At 48.3% G+C, this 18400-nt stretch overlaps 1 protein-coding gene and 1 long non-coding RNA gene across 2 annotated transcripts in view; both read right to left on the bottom strand.

The window, feature by feature from the left end:
* Window positions 1-743: 743 nt before the first annotated feature.
* The window catches only part of TLN2 (talin 2), a 408095-nt gene continuing 390438 nt past the window's right edge, over window positions 744-18400 (bottom strand). Inside the window, exons 54-58 of the mRNA XM_081831869.1 lie at window positions 11839-11964; window positions 9695-9757; window positions 9421-9603; window positions 6430-6555; window positions 744-4743 (exon numbers count right to left, since the gene is read on the bottom strand). Of these exons, the coding sequence (XP_081687995.1) occupies window positions 4615-4743; window positions 6430-6555; window positions 9421-9603; window positions 9695-9757; window positions 11839-11964 (627 nt within the window). The 3' untranslated portion in view covers window positions 744-4614. The remainder of the gene's footprint in view (window positions 4744-6429; window positions 6556-9420; window positions 9604-9694; window positions 9758-11838; window positions 11965-18400) is intronic.
* Window positions 12983-16315, bottom strand: LOC145723535 (uncharacterized). The gene is made up of 2 exons (XR_014148667.1): window positions 13886-16315; window positions 12983-13669 (listed from the first exon to the last, which is right to left on the bottom strand). It is a non-coding gene; the product is annotated as an uncharacterized LOC145723535 (long non-coding RNA).

The raw sequence follows: 18400 nt of genomic DNA, 5'->3' as shown, positions 1-18400 counted from the left end.
CTGAGAAACAAACTGAGGGTTCTAGAGGGGAGGGGGGTGGGAGGATGGGTTAGCCTGGTGATGGGTATTAAAGAGGGCACGTATTGAATGGAGCACTGGGTGTTAAAAGCAAACAATGAATCATGGAACACTACATCAAAAACAATGATGTAATGTATGGTGACTAACATAACATAATAAAATAAAACAACAAAAAAAGATCTGATAAAAAAAAAAATGCCTGGCACTTTTCTGAGTCTGGCTTCCCCCAAACAAGGGCCCTGGCCAAAGAGTCTGCACCCCCTCCCTCCAGGAAGGAAAAATCCCTACAGGTTGCATCTCTGGCTCAGCTGTCAGAGGTGAAGCTGATCTCCTGGGCTCAGGTCCCCGTCAGGGCCAGAGAGCAGCATATATACCGACCCTGTATTTAGCTGCAGAACCTTCCAGCGAGGTAACACCCATGGTCAGCAAGCCCCAGGCTGCTTGTCCAGGGGGTCTGCTTCTTTCAGGGGAAAATCATGCATCATCCTATGTACGGCCTATTTCTCTGAATTTTCTTTGGAGTCAGCAAAGCTATAGGGAGCACAAAGTCCCCGCGGCTTGGCCTCTGGTGCGCGCGCACACACACACACACACACAATTCCTCTAACACACGTTAGGTAAGCGTGGGGTTGTATTCAAGGTGGAATTTCCCTCCCATGACAAGAATACATTCTGGTCCCTCCTCCTCCCCCCCATTCCCATGCGACTCTCACGCAGGTTCATTCCTTTAAAAGTTTATTTCTGGTGAATTAAAAAAAAATAATTTATGCGACCAGATCAATAAAGACATCATGACATGGGGCAGAGCTTAACTTTCCTGTTTGCTTCTAGATTTTGCAGCCAGGTGAGAAGGTGACTGAGGGAAACCCAGCCTCATGCTCTGTGGAACCAGGAGGTGCCGACGCTGACAGGGTGACTGAGAGAGGGTGGCTTATGGGAGGGCTAGGAGGGGGGCTCGTAGCAAGGCCAGATCCCAACCTCTTTTACAGAAATGTCTCTTCATCGTGTTTTTTTAATGAGTCAACAGAAGCTCTGTCACATGCCTGTTCCTAACGACCATAAACATAGCAAGCAGACACTCAGGAAGATGGAGCAGTAGTCTCAGGGACTTGGGGACCTTGTCGGGGAAGACAACTTCCCCCTACCGAGGCCAGCACCCGGAAGGGACCTTGGGGAGTTGGCACCCGAGCCCCTAGCACAGCTGTCAGGCTCTTTGGGTTTCTGAATGCTACTGCTTCTTCACCTGATGGGAACGTTTGCCCCCAACTCCCTGGTTCCCCTGAGTCTCTCAGAGGTGGCTACTCCCTTGGTCGGCAGAGGGGACACTTCCTTCAGGGGTCTGAGAACTGAACATGCTCAGAGTCTGTGCTGGGGTCCCAAGGCCAGAAGCCCCAGAGGCCCTGCCACAGTCCAGAACCTCAGAGCTGGGGAGAGATGTGGGGGTTCACTGCTGAGGCGGTGGTGACTCGGCCGTGAGGTTTTGGCCCAGGGATCGCTTTGGTGGTGGGGTTCACTCTCTTGGGGGGTGGCAAATTTTGGTATTAATAAATGGATAAATTAGGAATGGGCTTTGGTTTACTAGAAACTCACGGACTGATGAAACACCCAGAAAGCACTCAGGGAAAGCCTCTGAGAAGCCCAAAGAGTTTTCCGTGATAAAGCTTTTGCAGTGGTTCAGGAGGCTCCTCTGCAGGGGGCCAGAGGGCCCCCGACACAGGACTGCACGGCTGCCCAGTCCTCACGGTACTCTCCCGCTGACCACCCCCACCACCCCTGCGGGCACACCGCCAGAGTTTGAGCAAGGGTCCCTAACTGAATGTGGCTTCAAGCATCCTTACTCAAAGCCTCTGAAAGGCAGCACCAAGCAAAATCCAAACTCCCACATCACTGAGCAGTTCTGAGGTCAGTTCAGGTTCCTTTTTTGACCTTCCGAGATAGAAATTTCCAAACTCGAAGCTCAGCTGAAGGCTTCGAAGCCCAGTGTTAGTTCCCGTCACGGGGCACACACCTGCTCTCCCTTCACATGGAGAGAAGCATTTCTATGCTCCAGGCCTGGGACCATTTTTACCTTGAAACCATCTTCTTGTTAGATGCTCCTCAATGAAATCTCGCACCCCAAATGCAACTCACATCTGCTTTATCTCCCTTTGCAGAAGAGCCAGAAGCCCCCTTCATGCCATTTGGGGTCACGTGCCTATGAAATAACTCTCAAAGCACAGTCTTTCAACCGTTTTATGAAATGGGAAAAGACTAAGGCAGCCACGAGGCCATTCACATATATGTATGCAGTGTGGACGAGGAAAAAGCCAGCACCGCGCCCGGGGATACGGGGAACCAGCTTCCCCAAGCTCCTAGCAGCAGAACCCCCCGAGACAGGAGCTTACGTATACAGGTCCTACAAAGATAAACTTCGATCCATGCCTGTTCTCTCAAGTTGTCAAGGACAGGCCTTTCCACTGGCCTGTCTCTAGGTTTTTCTGTATCAAATGCAGTAGAGGTTTTCAACGACTGGGGCAGGGAGAGAGAACTCACTGCCTGTCCCTGCCCAGCTCCTGGGATGCCGGGAGGTGACAGGGGACACGGGCAAGGGGAGAAGCACATACACAGTCTGGAAGAAAATATGGTGAAGGTGGGCCATGGAGGGGCTCCCCAGGTCCTGCTACAACGAGGCCATTAACACACCTTGACTCTGAGCCTTCTGGTCTGACGAAGAGTCTCCGAAAGCACCCTGTGCCCGTCCGTGGAATGTCTCTCGGGGAGACCCCCACCCTCGTCCATGGGGCCCTCAGTTTTCATTCTGAGGTCTGCGGGGCTGCAGCCCAGGGCAGGGATGAAGGGTTGTCCTAGCTACACTCAGGGAGAGCCAAGAGTGTGCTAGAATTTCCCTGAGCAACTCAGGGCTCTGCTGCTCCCTCCTCTTCAGAGTTGGGGCCTCCATCCCCCCCCGTTCCCTACATACTCTCTCCACTTGCTTTTTATTTGCACTGTATTTCCTCTAACTTCCTACTCGTCTGGGAAAAACAATTCTATGTATAGCACTCATAAGTCTCTCATAAACATGGGACACTGTCATAAGTTTAACTGAATTTTAAAACTACGACATGGGCTAGAGGCTACTAAAGCAGGACTGTGGGGCAAGGCCGAAATGACCAAAGCACCCACTTTTACCCTGGCTGGGATCCGGAAGCCATACTGTGGAGGAGATAGGAGATGGGACACCATGTCACTATAGGGCAGTGGAGGATGGCTATCTTCAAAACCCACGTGCCTCCATCACCACTGTCTTCCCCTCGTGAATTCTCTCAAAAACACTTGCTATCTGGCATTAGTATCTATTCCACAAGCCATTCGTCCTTCACGTACTGTCTTGATTAAAGGCTCAGATTAAAGGTAACTTCAAGGTCTTAAAATGCCCTTTTAAAGGAACAGGCTCTGAAAGGAGAACAAAAAAAGGGGAGGGGGGATGAAATCCTGAAGTGTGGCATCCAGAAGACGGACTCTGGAAATACCACATGCCTTTCCTTGTAAGACGCACTCGTCAGCACAAGTATCTTCTTAAAGGTTCATGTGGATTGTAGGATGCATCTAGATTTTAAGAATATTAAGACACAGAAAAAGTGTCCACCCTGGGAGGCAGGACAGGTGACAGATTTTGAAAGCGATGCCTTGCAACCCGGAAATCTAAGCATTTTGAGAGCAGAGGAGCCAATGTAGGACCGGGAAGGTGGAGTCACCACGGAATTGCTTTATTCTAGCTGAATCCCCACCTCGAATGCTTCGGAGGGGGACATTGTGCAGACTGTCACCTGGTGGCCGTGGGTTTGTGTGGGTGAACTTGTACGAACTGAAACAGCTCTGCAGAGGAAGGAGCCCACACATTTTATTACAGCCCCTGCTCACCAAGCCCTGGCAGTCCCCCGTACTTCTGCCCTTTGGATTATGGAGGAAAAAAATAATTGTCCGGTTTTCTGGGCCACAGAACACAAGATGGGTCTAGATTGCACAAGGAGCTTACACACGGAGGCAAGGAAGCGTGCAAATGGGAGCAGGAATTCTCCACCCTCTGAGGGAGCCAGTGCTTGAGACACCGAAGGACCGGAGTTGCCCTCCTGGAGTCCACACTGGTTTACGTTTCTGGCTTTTATTAACTGTGTCCAACTCCAACTTCCATCTTCTCCTGAGAGGGAGAACACTACCTAGGACATGAGTGATTTTCCGCAAGCCATTATTTTTTTCCTCTTAAGATTTCACAGAAGGCCCAGGAGCGGGGCCTAGAGAAGGACCAACGAAAGCAAAAGTGTCTGAGAACGACATAATACTGACTTCTCTTTCTTGGTAACAGTTCACGAAACGTGCGCCCCTCTCTCCTGAGATATGGTGAGGCATGAGGGGAGGTGGCGAAGGAGCTGTGGGTGGGACACTGTACCGTGTGACATCACGATCATGCAGCCGGTGCCCTACGGGACAGAGACGTGAGAATGAGCACTCAGGGCTCTGGGCTGGCCCCAGGGGTAAGTGCCCAGCCTCTCGGGAACACGGTCTGTCCAGTTCTTGCAGAGCCATCCCCTGGGGCACGCCATCTTGGCTCTGGCCTTATCCTTCGTCCTCCCTCAGCTCAGTGGGTAGGAATTTATACTGTTGTTGGCGGATCTGGGCCAGTTTTTTCCTTGCTTCTTCCAGTTCTCGTTCTTTTTTCAACATTTCCTCCTGGGCGGCAATGATCTACAAGGAAAGCAACAAGCTGGATGGATCTAAAACCTTCCAGGAAACTGCCCTCCCCAACTCCACTACCTGTTTCATGAGCTCCCACAGCCTCTGCTATAGGACAACACAGCAAGACACCGGGACTAAGTATTTTAGCTCTGGAGACCAGCCTCTGGGCCACATCCTGGGTTTTGAGACCAATGACCCAGTTGACCCACGAAATAAGCTGACTTCTGGCCACTGATTTAACAGCAAACATCTACTGCATCCCTACTGTGCACCAGGTGCTGGGGTAAGCACTTCACGTGGAGTGTTCTTTCGTCTTCATGGCAACACGGTGAAGTCGTCCCTATCAAGTGTCCCATTTTTCCAATGAGGAACCCTGAAGCTGAGAGATGTGGGTCCACTTCCCTGAACACCCAGCTAGTGGAGCAGGACCTGGCCAAGTGTCCCTGAAGCTGAAGCTGGAGTCCTTAACCACGTGACAGCTTTCATTTATTTGTTTCATCCTTCTAAGATATGATCAGAGGAATACTGGTTAATAGATACCAGGTAAAAAAAGGTTAAGCTTGTGTTCAAGAAAGCCAAGTAGATTTCTTCCCTATGGGCCCTTTCAGAGCCTTCCCTAGGCTAATGATCACTATGATAGTCCGAGGTGGAGTTAGAGAGGACAGGATTTCCCACACTTATTTGATCAGCGGTCCTTCCTCATGGAACCTCTCATGGAACTAGTGTATCAAGAAATAGATTCTGGTAGAAATGCATCCAGTGTATTTCCAAACACAGGGAATGGTTCAGGAAGAGCTAAGGAAGGCATGGGGATGAGTAACTTCCTGATAAGAAAGCCAATCTTGGACGCCTGCGTGGCTCAGTCGGTTAAGTGTCTGCCTTCAGCTCAGGTAGTGATCCCGGGGTCCTGGGATCGAGTCCTGCAACGGGCTCCCTGCACAGTGGGGAGTCTGCTTCTCCCTCTGCCCCTCCCCCGAGCTGGTGCTCGATCGCTTTCATTCTCTCACAAAAATAAAATCTTAAAAAAAAAAAGAAAACCATTCTTGTATAATGGATTTATATCAACACATACCCCAAACTGCAGGCCTGATTTCCTGAAGTTTGTTCCTCACTACCATGCTCAAGAATGCAATCCTAATAAGCCAGAAGCCTGTTTACTCTTATCTAAGTTCTGTTAAGGGGTTACCATTCATTCTCTCTGTAGGGCCAAATACCTGGAGTGGGGTAGTAGCTCCAAATCCATCATTTTATTTAAATGATAATGCTATTGTCTTCTAACTTCTCTTCTTCCCCTTTTCTATAACAGAGTCCCTGATTTGGGCTGGGCAGAGGGCTCCTCAGGAAAGAATACTACGTTTCCCAGCACCTTTTGCAGCTGGGAAACCTGCACTTCCGTGCAGGTTGGCCACATGACTAAGTCCTGACCAGTGGCACATGAGAGGAAACGAGGGTGGTTAGTGACCCATCTTGGACCAACTGGCCAAGGCAACGTCTCAGGGATGGTGGGGCAATAAGGCAGATGGAGCCTGGGGCTCAGATACAAAGGAACCAGCATACCATCACAGACTGCTTAGACCCAGACTATTTCACAAAGGAGAAATACACCTCCATCCTGTTTAAGTTGTTATTATTTTGTATCTTTCTTATAACAATGCCCATCTCCGGAGTAAACACTCTCTGGATTTAATCACAAACCTGAGCAATGCCCCCTACAAACTTTGTTTTCACTACAACATCATCATCATCAGCTTTGCCAAATGCTGCTTTCTGGGCTGCACGAACAAGATTATCTGAGGCTCTTTTCACAGCATTTCCTGCTGCCTGGAGAGGGAGAAAAAAACATACATTGTATCATTAGAAACAGCCAATTTGGATTCAGCAAGAATAGACATGAAAGTACAGTTCATGGAACTCTGAACCGATTTATCACCCTATCATCCAATGATAACACAGCATTTCTCTTTCCTTGGTATCCATCTGCCTGTCCAGCTGTCCATCTATTCTACCAACACTGGCACTTACCTAACCTTAGGTCATTCACAGAGAAATGAGATACAGTTCCTGGCTCCCAAGGAACACATACTTTTGAGGGGGGATTATACTTATGTAAACAGATGACTGTAGCAATGTGAAATGTGTGTTAACAGATGCAGGTCCAGGGCTTGTCTCCTTGGTCTAGAACACTACCTCTCCCTGCCCCATCCAATTCAGACGAACACAAAGACTTGGCTTGGATAGCACTTTTTCTGTCTGTTATGGCCTTACACACACTCCCCCCACAGCGCTCCCAGAGAGCTCTGTGCTGGCTTGTGTGTGTCCCCTCCCACACTGTGGTTGCCCCTCTCCCTCCTGGACAGTGACTAACTTGGGGGCAGGGGCTGTGACTTTTGTCTTTGCCTCCCTAGCACCTGGCACAGTGGGTGCCCAGGGCTGGCACTCACTGAATGCTTCCTGAGGAAACGAAGGGTAGGAAAGCACAGCCTCACCCTGCACGGCGGGGGGGAGGGGGGGGCGCTGGGAGCCCCGCAGTAACTAGGGCCTCCACAGGTGTGTTTTCAGAGGCACAGCTGGGCTTTTAGGCCAAATGCTCAAGGATGGGGCCATTGCTAGAGACAGGTAAAGAAAAGCTTTCCAATGTGAAGTCTAGATCTTTAGTAAGGGCTACAGCCCACACTGGCTTACTCTTAATGTGCATGAAGCAGGGCCCCCGGGACTTGTCTTCTTGCCCACCCCTGCCCCCCAAAGTTTGGAATTTTCTTCTAACAGTGGTCCAGGCTTCGTTAAGTCTCCCATATTCCTGGCTCAGGTCCCCTCAGAGTCAAGGACTTGTGCACGGGGATGAGCCATCGGAAAGCTGAGTTCTTCGCAAAGTAACTAGCTCATCTGGTGGGTGATCTAAAGTGACCCATGGGGACTATGAGGGCTTGCACCAGAAGGGAAGGGAATGCCAATTAATATATGACAAGTTCATTCTCAAAATAACTTTATGAGGTCAGAGGTCACCACTGCAGTTCCCTGATGCAGAAACTGGGTTGAGTAACTTCTCTGAGACCCTGCAGCTAGTATGTTACAGAGCTGGGATTCGAACACAGATGTGACACTGCAGCACCCAGTTACATCAGTAATGATGACAAGGAGAGTGATGCTGTGCTTTGCCCGTGTAAATCCTCGGGGCTCACACAAGCACGGTCACATCTCTTGGCCTTCATAAGATCCAGTGTGGGCATCTCTATCCTTATTTCACAGCCCAGGCAATTGAAGGCCTGGAGAGTTTTGAGTGATCTGTGTTAAGATCATGCACTTAATACATGGCAGAGGCAGGACTTGAACCCAGGTCTCTCTTAACTCAGGATGTTTTCTCCAGCAGTGTCCTCCAATCCCACAAACCACACATTCACCAACATGTAACTCCCCATTTCCCCCCTGGGTTTATCCCAGGAGTCGAATGAAGGTAAGGGAGGTGGGTGAGGGAGACTCAGGAGGATTGAGTAACAGAAACACACTTTAGGACTTTCAAAATGAAATGAAAGTTCCAAGTGTCGGTGAAATTGTTCAAATGTTTCTGCCATTTATGATTTTATTCATGGAATATAAATGTTTTTTTCAGCCATATAAACAGTCTGCATTCTAACACTTCTAATATCTAGGACATCTAGAAAATTTGAAACAAAATGTCCAAAGTATAAGGAAATTCTGGCATAATCAGGTGACGTAGTATCATGCAATCATTAAAATGAGGCTCATGGAGAATGGACCAATTAGCTTTATGTAGAGAAATTATGAAGCCTTTTCTTCAAATAAAAAGCTATGTATGATAAAATGTTAAGTGGAAAAAAAGCAGAATGTCTCTTGCTATGATGACAAGCAGAGTTATTTTATATAGACATAAAAACAGGAAGAGAAAAAAATGGTAACATTTGACATGTGAAGAGGTTGAGGCTCTGTGATTTTTTTTCATCCAAACATTTCCTTCACTGTGTTTAAACACTTCTATAATTAAAACAATCAGGAAAACTTGTATGCACTGGGAGAGATTCGACTATAACTTTCATCACAAGCATGTTCTTTGGGCTCTGGGAAACCTCAGCCACAGTCTTCTAGAAATTCCTCAGTCCTTTTTCTCCTTTCTTTCACAAACAGTGCATGAGGGCCCCTACTGGAACAGGTACCATCTCAGGTGTGAGAGATATGCAGATAAAGACGTGGTGCCTGCACCTAAGAATTCACAGCCTTATCAAAGGCCGATGTTAAAATAAATGTGGCGGTCCCAGATGACAGGAACTGTTAAAAGTGGTCTGGCCAGAGGCTCTATCTGGAAGGAAAGAGGAGGGAACGACTGCCCGACCTGCAGGAGTCAAGGAGGGCTTCCCAGAAGAGGTGACTCTGGAGATGAGTCACAAAGAAGGAGTAGGAGATCACCAGGTGGGGCTGGTGGGGAGGGCCGGGACATTCTGGGTGAGTGGGAGCCCCAAAGCATGAGACCAGAAGGCACACATGGAGAATGTCAGTTTGCTGGGGCAGCAGGCGTAGGATGCATGGCTATACTGGGTAGAAAATGAGAAACGTGGGACAGAGCTGGCTGATGGAAGGCCTGGTAGGTCATGCCAAGGAAGTGAGACTGTCCCCTTTGGCGACACTTACCCGCTCCAACAGGAGTACTTTCCCACCAGCATCAGTGACCATTACCTGTAGCCGCCTCATGGCCTCTGAATCCTGGTCGGCTTTCACCTTGCAGGCCACGAGCAGCTGAGCCGTGGAAGCAGCGACCTGCTTGGCGGATGAGATGAGCTTCTCCTCACTGGCATGTCCCTGAACGGAGGCATTGGCTGCCTCACAGAGACTGCTGGTTGCAGCTGCCACCATCCGGGCCTGGGGACAGTCAGTAGAGAAGTGACCCAGGGCCCGAGCCTCCCTCAGGGCACCCAAAAAGCAATCGGGAAGGAAGGAGAAGGTGACTCACGGCAGAAATCAGCCCCTGGGACCACTGTCCGTCATCGGCAGCATTGGCAGGGATGGAACCCACCTAGAGATGGAGGGCAGAAACCAGGAATGAGCGCTGGAGAGCGCGGTGGGACCTGCAGCCCCTCACACTCTACCTCGCTCTGGAACTAGAGAGAAAAACATCTCTTCAGATACACAGCACCACCAGCATGAGAACGGGACGCCCTTGCTGCCCCTCCGAGACTGTGCCTGCACATGCTGGCTGGGGTCCCTCTGGGCCCCGAGGACTTGATCTGAGACACTCAGAACGGCCACCATTTTGTTGCAAGGTAGTGTTTCCGGGCAAACTGCGCAGGAATGACGGATCGGGGCTGTCCTCCCACGCTTCTTTCCTCTGCCAACCTTTCTCCATCTCAAACACAGGAGCCACTGAGGCCTCTTCTTTCAAGGGCCAAGGGAAACTCACATCTCTCCTGACTGCTGACCCTAAAGCCATGCTGTGACTTTCTGGCAGGTGATGGGGGGGAAAAAGGCCGCTGGAGCCTTTCCTTCAGTGCAGCTGATGGCAGACGCTTGCCTTAAGGAAATTCAGACTGTTTTGTCAGGGGTTGGGAGAGAAGTAGAAAGCTAGACGTTAAGATGATCTCTGTTTCTATTTAGAAATTACAGCAACAAGTGAAACATTTTCTGTCCAGATGCAGAAGGAATGGCTTTGGGAGGCAAAACCTTTACATGGTGGGAGGTGCCTGGGGAGGTCAGAGAAGAGTACCTCAATTTGAATATGAAATTAGGGATCTGTCAGCAATTATTAGGCACTATACCAAGGCTCGGTGAACATCAGATAAAACCCCAAGGTCCTGTCTATAAGCCTGTAGTTCACCCAAGTCCCGTGGGGCCTCCTTTGCCAACTTTCTAAATGCTTGAATATATTCAACAAATGCTTGAACAAGTTAGATTCTCTTAGTACTAGCAATTTGGCACACAGTCGGCCCTTTATCAAGAGACTGGAATTTTTAGGTAGGATATTCTTCTCAACGATCCATTTTTAGTCTTTACATATTGATTGGTCAGCAAGTACTTAAGTGAAGTCAGCCCTCTGCCGCATCTACAGGGCATAAGTGAGAAGCACGAAGGGACAGACTGCATGCCAGTGAAGAGACAGACATACACATGTTAATAACAAACAATACAACACACGACGGTGTAGAAACAGGAGCCGTAGTATGTGGGTTGGATTAGGACAAGGTTTAGCTCACGAGAGATTTCGTGAAGGAAGATGGATGGCCACTGGTTGGGCATAACTTCCTGTCTGTACTACGAGTTCTGAGGTCAAGGCACAATCATATTTGTCTACTTGTACACTGACAGCAAGGCCTTTTAATATCAAACAGAAGTAATTGACAATTACGGTGACCAAACTCCCCAAACCCACAACCTGACGGGATTTCTGTAGTGCCTCCAGATTCGAGAGGTTCTCCGCAAGATGCAATTTGGATGGAGTCATTCCACAGTGTATGGGAACAACACACGGAATATTTTAAACTGGGAGACCCTCCCAGATGCAGCATTAGTCTAATAGACTATTAATCCTTTGGGTCACTGAAACGGAACTATGCTTTCATGCTAATGCAGATGGAATGGGTGACTGGGGATGAGGCAGATCAAAGAAATCTCAGACTTAAAACCAGACTGACCTTTTGATCAATGGGCTCAGGAAAATGCTAACTGCAGAGCTGGAGAGCATGTCGCTACACAGTTCTAAAGAACGGACTGAGCATTGAAGCTGGAAAACGGTATTACGAAGCCCCTGACTCTGGTGCTCCCAGAGCCATCCACTAGGAAAATATGACAGTTTACATCTTTAAATAGCTTCATATACAGTGAGAATATAAATGTCTTGTTCGGGGCCTGATCGCGGCCTGGAACGGGATGCTCTCCTTAACAAGAAGCAGATGATTGGCCCAGAAGCCAAACCCTTCATTCTGGATGTCAGGTTTAAGCAAACAGGAGTTTTTAGTCAGATGGGGCAGAGATGGGCAATTCGGGGAGGGAAGGCCCGGCACCGGTGGCCTCGGGCCAGGCCACAGGCCGTCCCATCTCCTCGGCCCTCAGAGGCTCTCACCGTGTGAAGGTTCCAGCACCTGGCCAGCGAGGCTCACCCACCTTTCCTTGGGCCACCAGCTCCCTCTGGGCTGCCGAGGCCGACTTGACCAGGGCACTTGTGGCAGCAGCAATGGATTTAGCAGCTTCCAGAATCTGTTCTTCAAAGTCCAGGGTCTCGTCTGCTTGCTAGAACAGAAGAAGACAACATCATGTGCCATTCGCATCCACGAAGGGCGCTTTTTGCCAAACTACTTACTTCTTGGTCACCTGGCTCTTCATCCGTTTCTGACTTTTTGGCTGACACACCACACCCAGGTGGAAAGGCCTAAGCTGGCGAAACGCCTCTCCATCAGCTGCCTCCCGCTACCTTGGTTCTAAGAGGTACCAGCTGCTAGTGGTGGCATTCTACACACATTTCCCATCAGGAAGGTCTAAGACAGACTATTTTTCTAGACCAGAGTCTTTAAACAGACATAAATTCACTGTGAATAAAATATGCTCAAATGGTCCCATGGGCATCAATAACCAAAATTTAAATAATCAATCATCACAATCTAAAGAGGGGGTGGTGGTACACTCTTCCAGAGCTTAAGGCTCAAAAATGGGCTGAAGAAAGGAAAGGTGGCTATTCGTTGTGAAAAGCCTTATTTTTCTTGTATTTGTAAAAACAAAAGTGAAAAAGCATTTGCACTCTTTGTGGCTGAGCAGGGAGAGTTCCGTACCAACTGCACATCACCAGAGGCGGGAAAGACACCGAGGCGACATGACATGGAGGTGGAGCTGTTGTACACTGGGGAAGGGCACTGTCCCCCCCCCCCACCCCCGGCCCCTTGCAGGTGCTGTCAGGCCGTGAGGGCTCTGCTCCAAGTTCACCAGCACCGTGCCCCGCGCCACCAGAACAAGCCGGGAAGCTGGAGAGAAACGCTGGTAAGTGTGGCAAGTGTAAGGACCTTGGTCCTGGGCTGGCTGGGATGCAGCATCACCATCTGGGGTGGTCAGACTAGATGCCCTCCTCCAGGTCCCCTCAGGACTCACGTTCTGTGAACCTAAGTAGGGTTAAGGTCCCCTTTGGTTAAAGAAGGTTGACGATGGGGCTGGTATCTTTCAGGCATTGCAGTGATGGTCAGCTAGAGTATTACTTTTCTTTATGTGCCAAAAAAAAATACATAAAATTTACCCTGTGAACCAATTTTAAGTGTATAATTCAGTGGCATTAAGTACATCTGCAACGTTGTACAACAGCAATATGTTTTTTAAGAGCAGCTACTATGTGCCAAGGGTCTTGTTAGGCATTCCATGTATGTTACTTGTTTAATTCTCACCAAGCCAGAGAAAAACAGATCTTATACTGTATAGTCATCCTTATAGTCACAGTGAGAAAATTGAGGCTCAGGGAGGTAGAGTGTTGGGACAAGGTCACGTGGCAGCATGATTCCAGACTCCAAACCAGATCTAAACCTCAATCTCTCTGACTCCGTAAGGATGTTTTTACTAGCCTGCTCACCCCTGGGGCATCAGTGAGGACTAACTTATCAGAGGCTCAGAGTTGGCCACTTATGGTCCCATAGGAAACATCAGGCAGGATGGATACATAGGTACATTTTTTTTCCCAGCTCCTATTCGTTATGGTTGCATCTTGAACTATGAGCGATGCCAAGCTCATTTTTATTTTCACAACTCTGTTGTTATCATATAACATTTCAGGGCACATCTAGGGACTCCGATGAAGGATGCCAGCATTTTAGAAGATCGTGGACAGAAGCCATATATTCTTTCTTATCGGACAAAGTCTTGCTCTAGGAGCATTCAGGGCAGAAATGGATTCAGTTGCCGTGGATTCATTCTGGAGAAGGGGAGCTTACAGTGCTGGTGGAGTATAAAATGTGTTTTACTGAAACAGAAAGACAACTCATTATAAGACACTCTTTTTTTTTTTAAAAGATTTTATTTATTTATTTGACAGAGAGAGACACAGCGAGAGAGGGAACGCAAGCAGGGGGAGTGGGAGAGGGAGAAGCAGGCTTCCTGCCAGGCAGGGAGCCCGATGCGGGGCTCGATCCCAGGACCCTGGGATCATGACCTGAGCCGAAGGCAGACGCTTAACGACTGAGCCACCCAGGCGCCCCTATAAGACACTCTTATAGGTACTGCATAAAGGTACTGTCACACAGAGGCTCCGAAGAAACTGCATTAGGCTCTGATATCTATGGATATCTATTCAGTGACGCTGGTTTAAGAGCCTTTTTGGAAATTCATTCAACAGAAGAAACTCAAGCGTGTAACCAATTAAGGTACCAGGGAAACCATGTAAGTGTTGAACCCAAAGGGTGCCCCTTCCACTGGGGCAGAGGAAACGGAAGCCAATGGTGGCTACTTAATGTGTCCCAGATCCTTGTCTCAGGCGGCCTCCAAGGTGTGTGGAGGACCCCATCAGATTTCTGATTTCCCAAATTTTAGGACCCACAAAAATGGAATTTTCTTTTTAAATTTTATTTATTTATTTGGCAGAGAGAGAGACAGTGAGAGCAGGAACACAAGCAGGGGGAGTGGGAGAGGGAGAAGCAGGCTCCCCGCCGAGCAGGGAGCCCGATGCGGGGCTTGATCCCAGGACCCTGGGATCATGACCCGAGCCGAAGGCAGACGCTTAACAACTGAGCCACCCAGGCGCCCCAAAAATGGAATTTTCTTAAAATTAAATGCTAACTCTAAGCATGGATAGATCTGACAGAATCATCTTGTTCCAACCAATTTTACAGGCCTCGCCCACATCTTCCATTGCCCTGAAGGGTTTTTTTTTTTTTTTTTCCCTAGAACACATACTTGAAATAGATATTCAGCTTGGAAATATTTTTGACACCCACAGATTTTTCTTGCAATGGCAACTGGTATAAATGCCCACTGACGAATTTTTGTTTTTCTTTCTATAACATCTCTATGCTTTAAAAAGGACATGGCAAAAAGCCTCATCTCTGGGGGACACTTGCTCTGACTAAAAAGTACTAGAGAGTTTCCCAAGAAAGGCTGAGTAAAGCTGAATGGGATGACTACAGGGGCTGAGGGCTAATGTTTAGACACTGTAGGCCAGGTTTATCACTAAGACTAAATGCCCACCTCTCTCTCCTGCTGGAAATAAACATCAACACCCGGTATCTCCTCATGCCATACACAACTTCTAGCCTATAAGATGGGATTCTCCCCGAGCCAAGGAGACTCGGAAATTTCGAAGTGTCCCTGTCAGGGCTGCCCGTCTGCTTGGCTCCCACCAGCACATGTCATGGCGTCTGGGAGGAGGATGTAAATGCTACAAAGAGAAGGGCGCATGTTCCACCGCGATGCAGAAGAGGAAAGAAGCAGAATGGGCTTGGTCTTCAAAGGACCCTCCTACGGAAAAGGATCACAGCAAAACTGCAGGATTTGTCAACAGAATAAACCTCACTGTAGCTGGGAGATGGAGAACGATGAGGATAGTAATGTGGAGCTGCCACAAGGAGACCCTGAAGAATCCTGAGACCCAGGGTGCCATGAACTTAAGAAAATGCTTTCATTACGTGGGCTAATAAACCAACAGCCCTCCCTCAGAATCACCCAAGGATCTGGTTAAAGATGCAGATTGTGTTTCAACAGGTCTGTGGTGGGGCCTGTGAATCTTCACTCCTAATGGAGGTGGGCTACTCCATGGGAAATGCTGGCCTGGGTGAAGGAAAATAGACCCCAGTTAACTGAAGCCTACCAGCCTGTCCTCTTCCAGGGCACGGAGTGTGTTTTATTCAACTGATGTGCTCTCTCAAGCACACAATCAGGCAGTGTAGACAACATGGTAAATGTTTGCCGAATGAACGTATCCATTCAAAAGGAGTCTCCCAAGTTCTAGAGTTCAGCCAGGGGACAATTTACATGCTTGGAGAAGGAGAAATGCACTGAGTAAGCGTCCACATCAGTAACTGTCCATTCTGTGTTCCCTGGGTGGGGGAAGGCACACACATCTATGTGCTGGCTCCTGCCCTGTTTAAGGCCGGGGGCTGTTACTTGTACGCCCTGCCTGCACCCCTCAACCTGCATTCACAGCCTGTTGTGACACTTACTCATGCATATACAGAGGTAAACAGCATTCCCAGCATTTTGCAAAGGGGTTCTCTTAGCAAAGCAGCGCTGAGGGAAAGAGTACCAGATGTGCAAACTGAGAATCTGCTCTGCTTCATGAACGTGTTGGCTACAGCCTCTGAGTGCTGAATCTGTCTTCTCATTCTCTGTTCAGTGTCCTTTTCCCTGTTCCCTTCCCCTGTGAGAAGGCCACTGGCCAGCTCACCACCAGCTCTCACCAGCTGTCTTTCCTGGACTGCCCACTGAACTTCAGCAGAGGATGGGCTTATCCTCACCTTCGCTTTCTGGTCTGCGAGAAAGGTCCAGGCACCCGTTGGCTGGTATTTTTCCTCTTTGGTGATCCCCTGCAGAGCTTCTCTTTCTTAAAAAGTTAGAGGTCTGCTGAGGTCCCTCTGGGGAGAGGCCACATTTTCAGCTGGCTCCCTTGTTGCCAGCTTCCTGTGCCCTGGAGAGCATTTGAGGCCCCTGTCTTGCTCTGATCGGTCTAATGTCTCAGGAGCTTGAGTTCCACTGGGGTAGGAGGTGGGGACAGAGGAAGGGAAAGGGGAGGCCTTTCCTCATTTTTATTTTGCCTTTTGGCCTTTTAGGGATTCTGAGGACATAATCTTTGCAGTAATTCATTCATTTCCTGAAGCTGCCTTCCTTCCTACCTCTCTGTTAGGGGTGCTATAGGTAAATTATAAATATATGTAGAGCAATACTGACCCATAGTAAATGCTCAATAACTCCTCGCAATTAATTTCATTATTACTTCCCTTCCTACATATATTCCGTGGTTTTATTTTTTTTATATTTTATTTTGTTTTGTTTTGTTATGTTAGTCACCATACAGTACATCATTAGTTTTTGCTGCAGTGTTCCATGATTCATTATTTTCATATAACACCCAGCACTCATTATAACTCTTGTGGTTTTAAAAATTGTTTTTTAGACTCTGGGCTAAGCTAGTCTGGCTCCTGCCTCATTTAAGGCCTGTGCAGGCTGACAAGCGCTGCCGTTTTTCTCTCTCTGGACCATTTTCCACTCATAATTGGGAGAAAGTTTCTAACTGCCATTTCTGATGATAGCCTAAAATAATTATAAGTAAAAACCATAAACCAAAGATGAACGGAGGGTCAAGTAACAGACGCTACAGACCGGCGCTGCTTCCACCCTCTCCCTCAACACCCAGACAGGAGATGGGCCCTCTGGGCTCTAAGGCAGCGCCCTGCACGTCCTGACCATCAATCGGGTTTCCGTTAGTAGCTTAAGGAGGAACCTCAACTCTCCCGGTCCTTTAGCTTAGACGTGTTACAATTCCAAATGAAACCTTTCTTCATTAAGAAGGTGCTGGCTAAAATAAGCAGGTGCTACTTTTTCTCTTCCTTTTTTTCTCGGTCTCCTCCGCAGAGAAGCCCCACCTCCCTCCTGAAGCATCTTTGCCAACCTCCTCCCTAACAGGTCCTGGGGCATATGCTACACAGAGGAAGAATGTTTCTGTCCGTGGTCCTTTTACTTGGCCTTTTCTTTGTGAATTACATCCCTGCAGCCCCTCCCTGCAATGAACTTGAAGGTGAGGGAGCTGAGGGTACCCAGAGAAGATGGCCCAAAGGTCACTGCCCTGATGTCTGCCTCCCTCCCTGAAAAACCTCCTTTAAGGGTCTGCCTTGCTAAGAGCTGATAAACCCAGTGGTCAAACTTTTCTCACAAATGGCGGCAAAAACCACATCCCAACTCATGGTGCCATTTTTCCAGTTGGGAATTGTGCTTTGTTCTGTGTTCCTGAGAGTCTTGCAGAACGCTTGCTACTCAAAACAAGGCCATATATACATCAGAAACTTAAAAAAACCCTTTGGATATATTTTTTAAAAGTGTGGACATTTTGCATGTAATTTAAATGTCCTTGAGTGAAACAAGAAGGCCAACACCAAGAACTCCCACCACACCAGTGAAACATTTTTTGGCCAGTTAGAAGCCTGAGTGGAATAGGCAGCCACGTTTCTCCTTTTTTTTTGTAGTGAGTTTGGCTGTTCCCAGTCTGCTTCTGGTATTGAACTGAGAGGTGCCTTGGGGGGAGACCTCAGCCCGTACCCAAAGACTCAACTGTGTAAGGGCCAAATCAGCTTTTCTTTTAGAGGCTCCAGGGGTGGGTTGTCTTTAGGACCACCACCCTTACTATCGATGAGAACTTATAAACGGGAAAATTCTTAGACTAACTAGACCTGCCAAGAGCCCAAACCTGGACAGCTGGCCTTATCCCCCATGAAAGCTACAGGGAAACAGCAAACAAAGTGGATGACAGAGAGAAAGCAGTACCAAATGGTTTTGCCTGCCACTTGGGGAGAGACCACCCTTTGTACTCAGATAAAGAATAACGCATGTTCATGCAGCAACCATTGGAAAAGGTCCGAGCTTGCACAAATAGTATCTTGGGAGTGGTTTTCCCATAGTACCTACTGTTTTATTAGTTTTTTTGTTTGTTTGGATGAAAAATAATACCACTGAAATGATCTTTTAACTGCTACTTCTGTTTGGCAGAAGA

Source organism: Leptonychotes weddellii, chromosome 9 (genome assembly GCF_054177405.1).
Source record: "Leptonychotes weddellii isolate Sample4059 chromosome 9, ASM5417740v2, whole genome shotgun sequence".
Lineage (NCBI taxonomy): Eukaryota > Metazoa > Chordata > Mammalia > Carnivora > Phocidae > Leptonychotes > Leptonychotes weddellii.
Note: the sequence above shows the minus strand (reverse complement) of the source record. Positions and strands in the feature narration are given on the sequence as shown.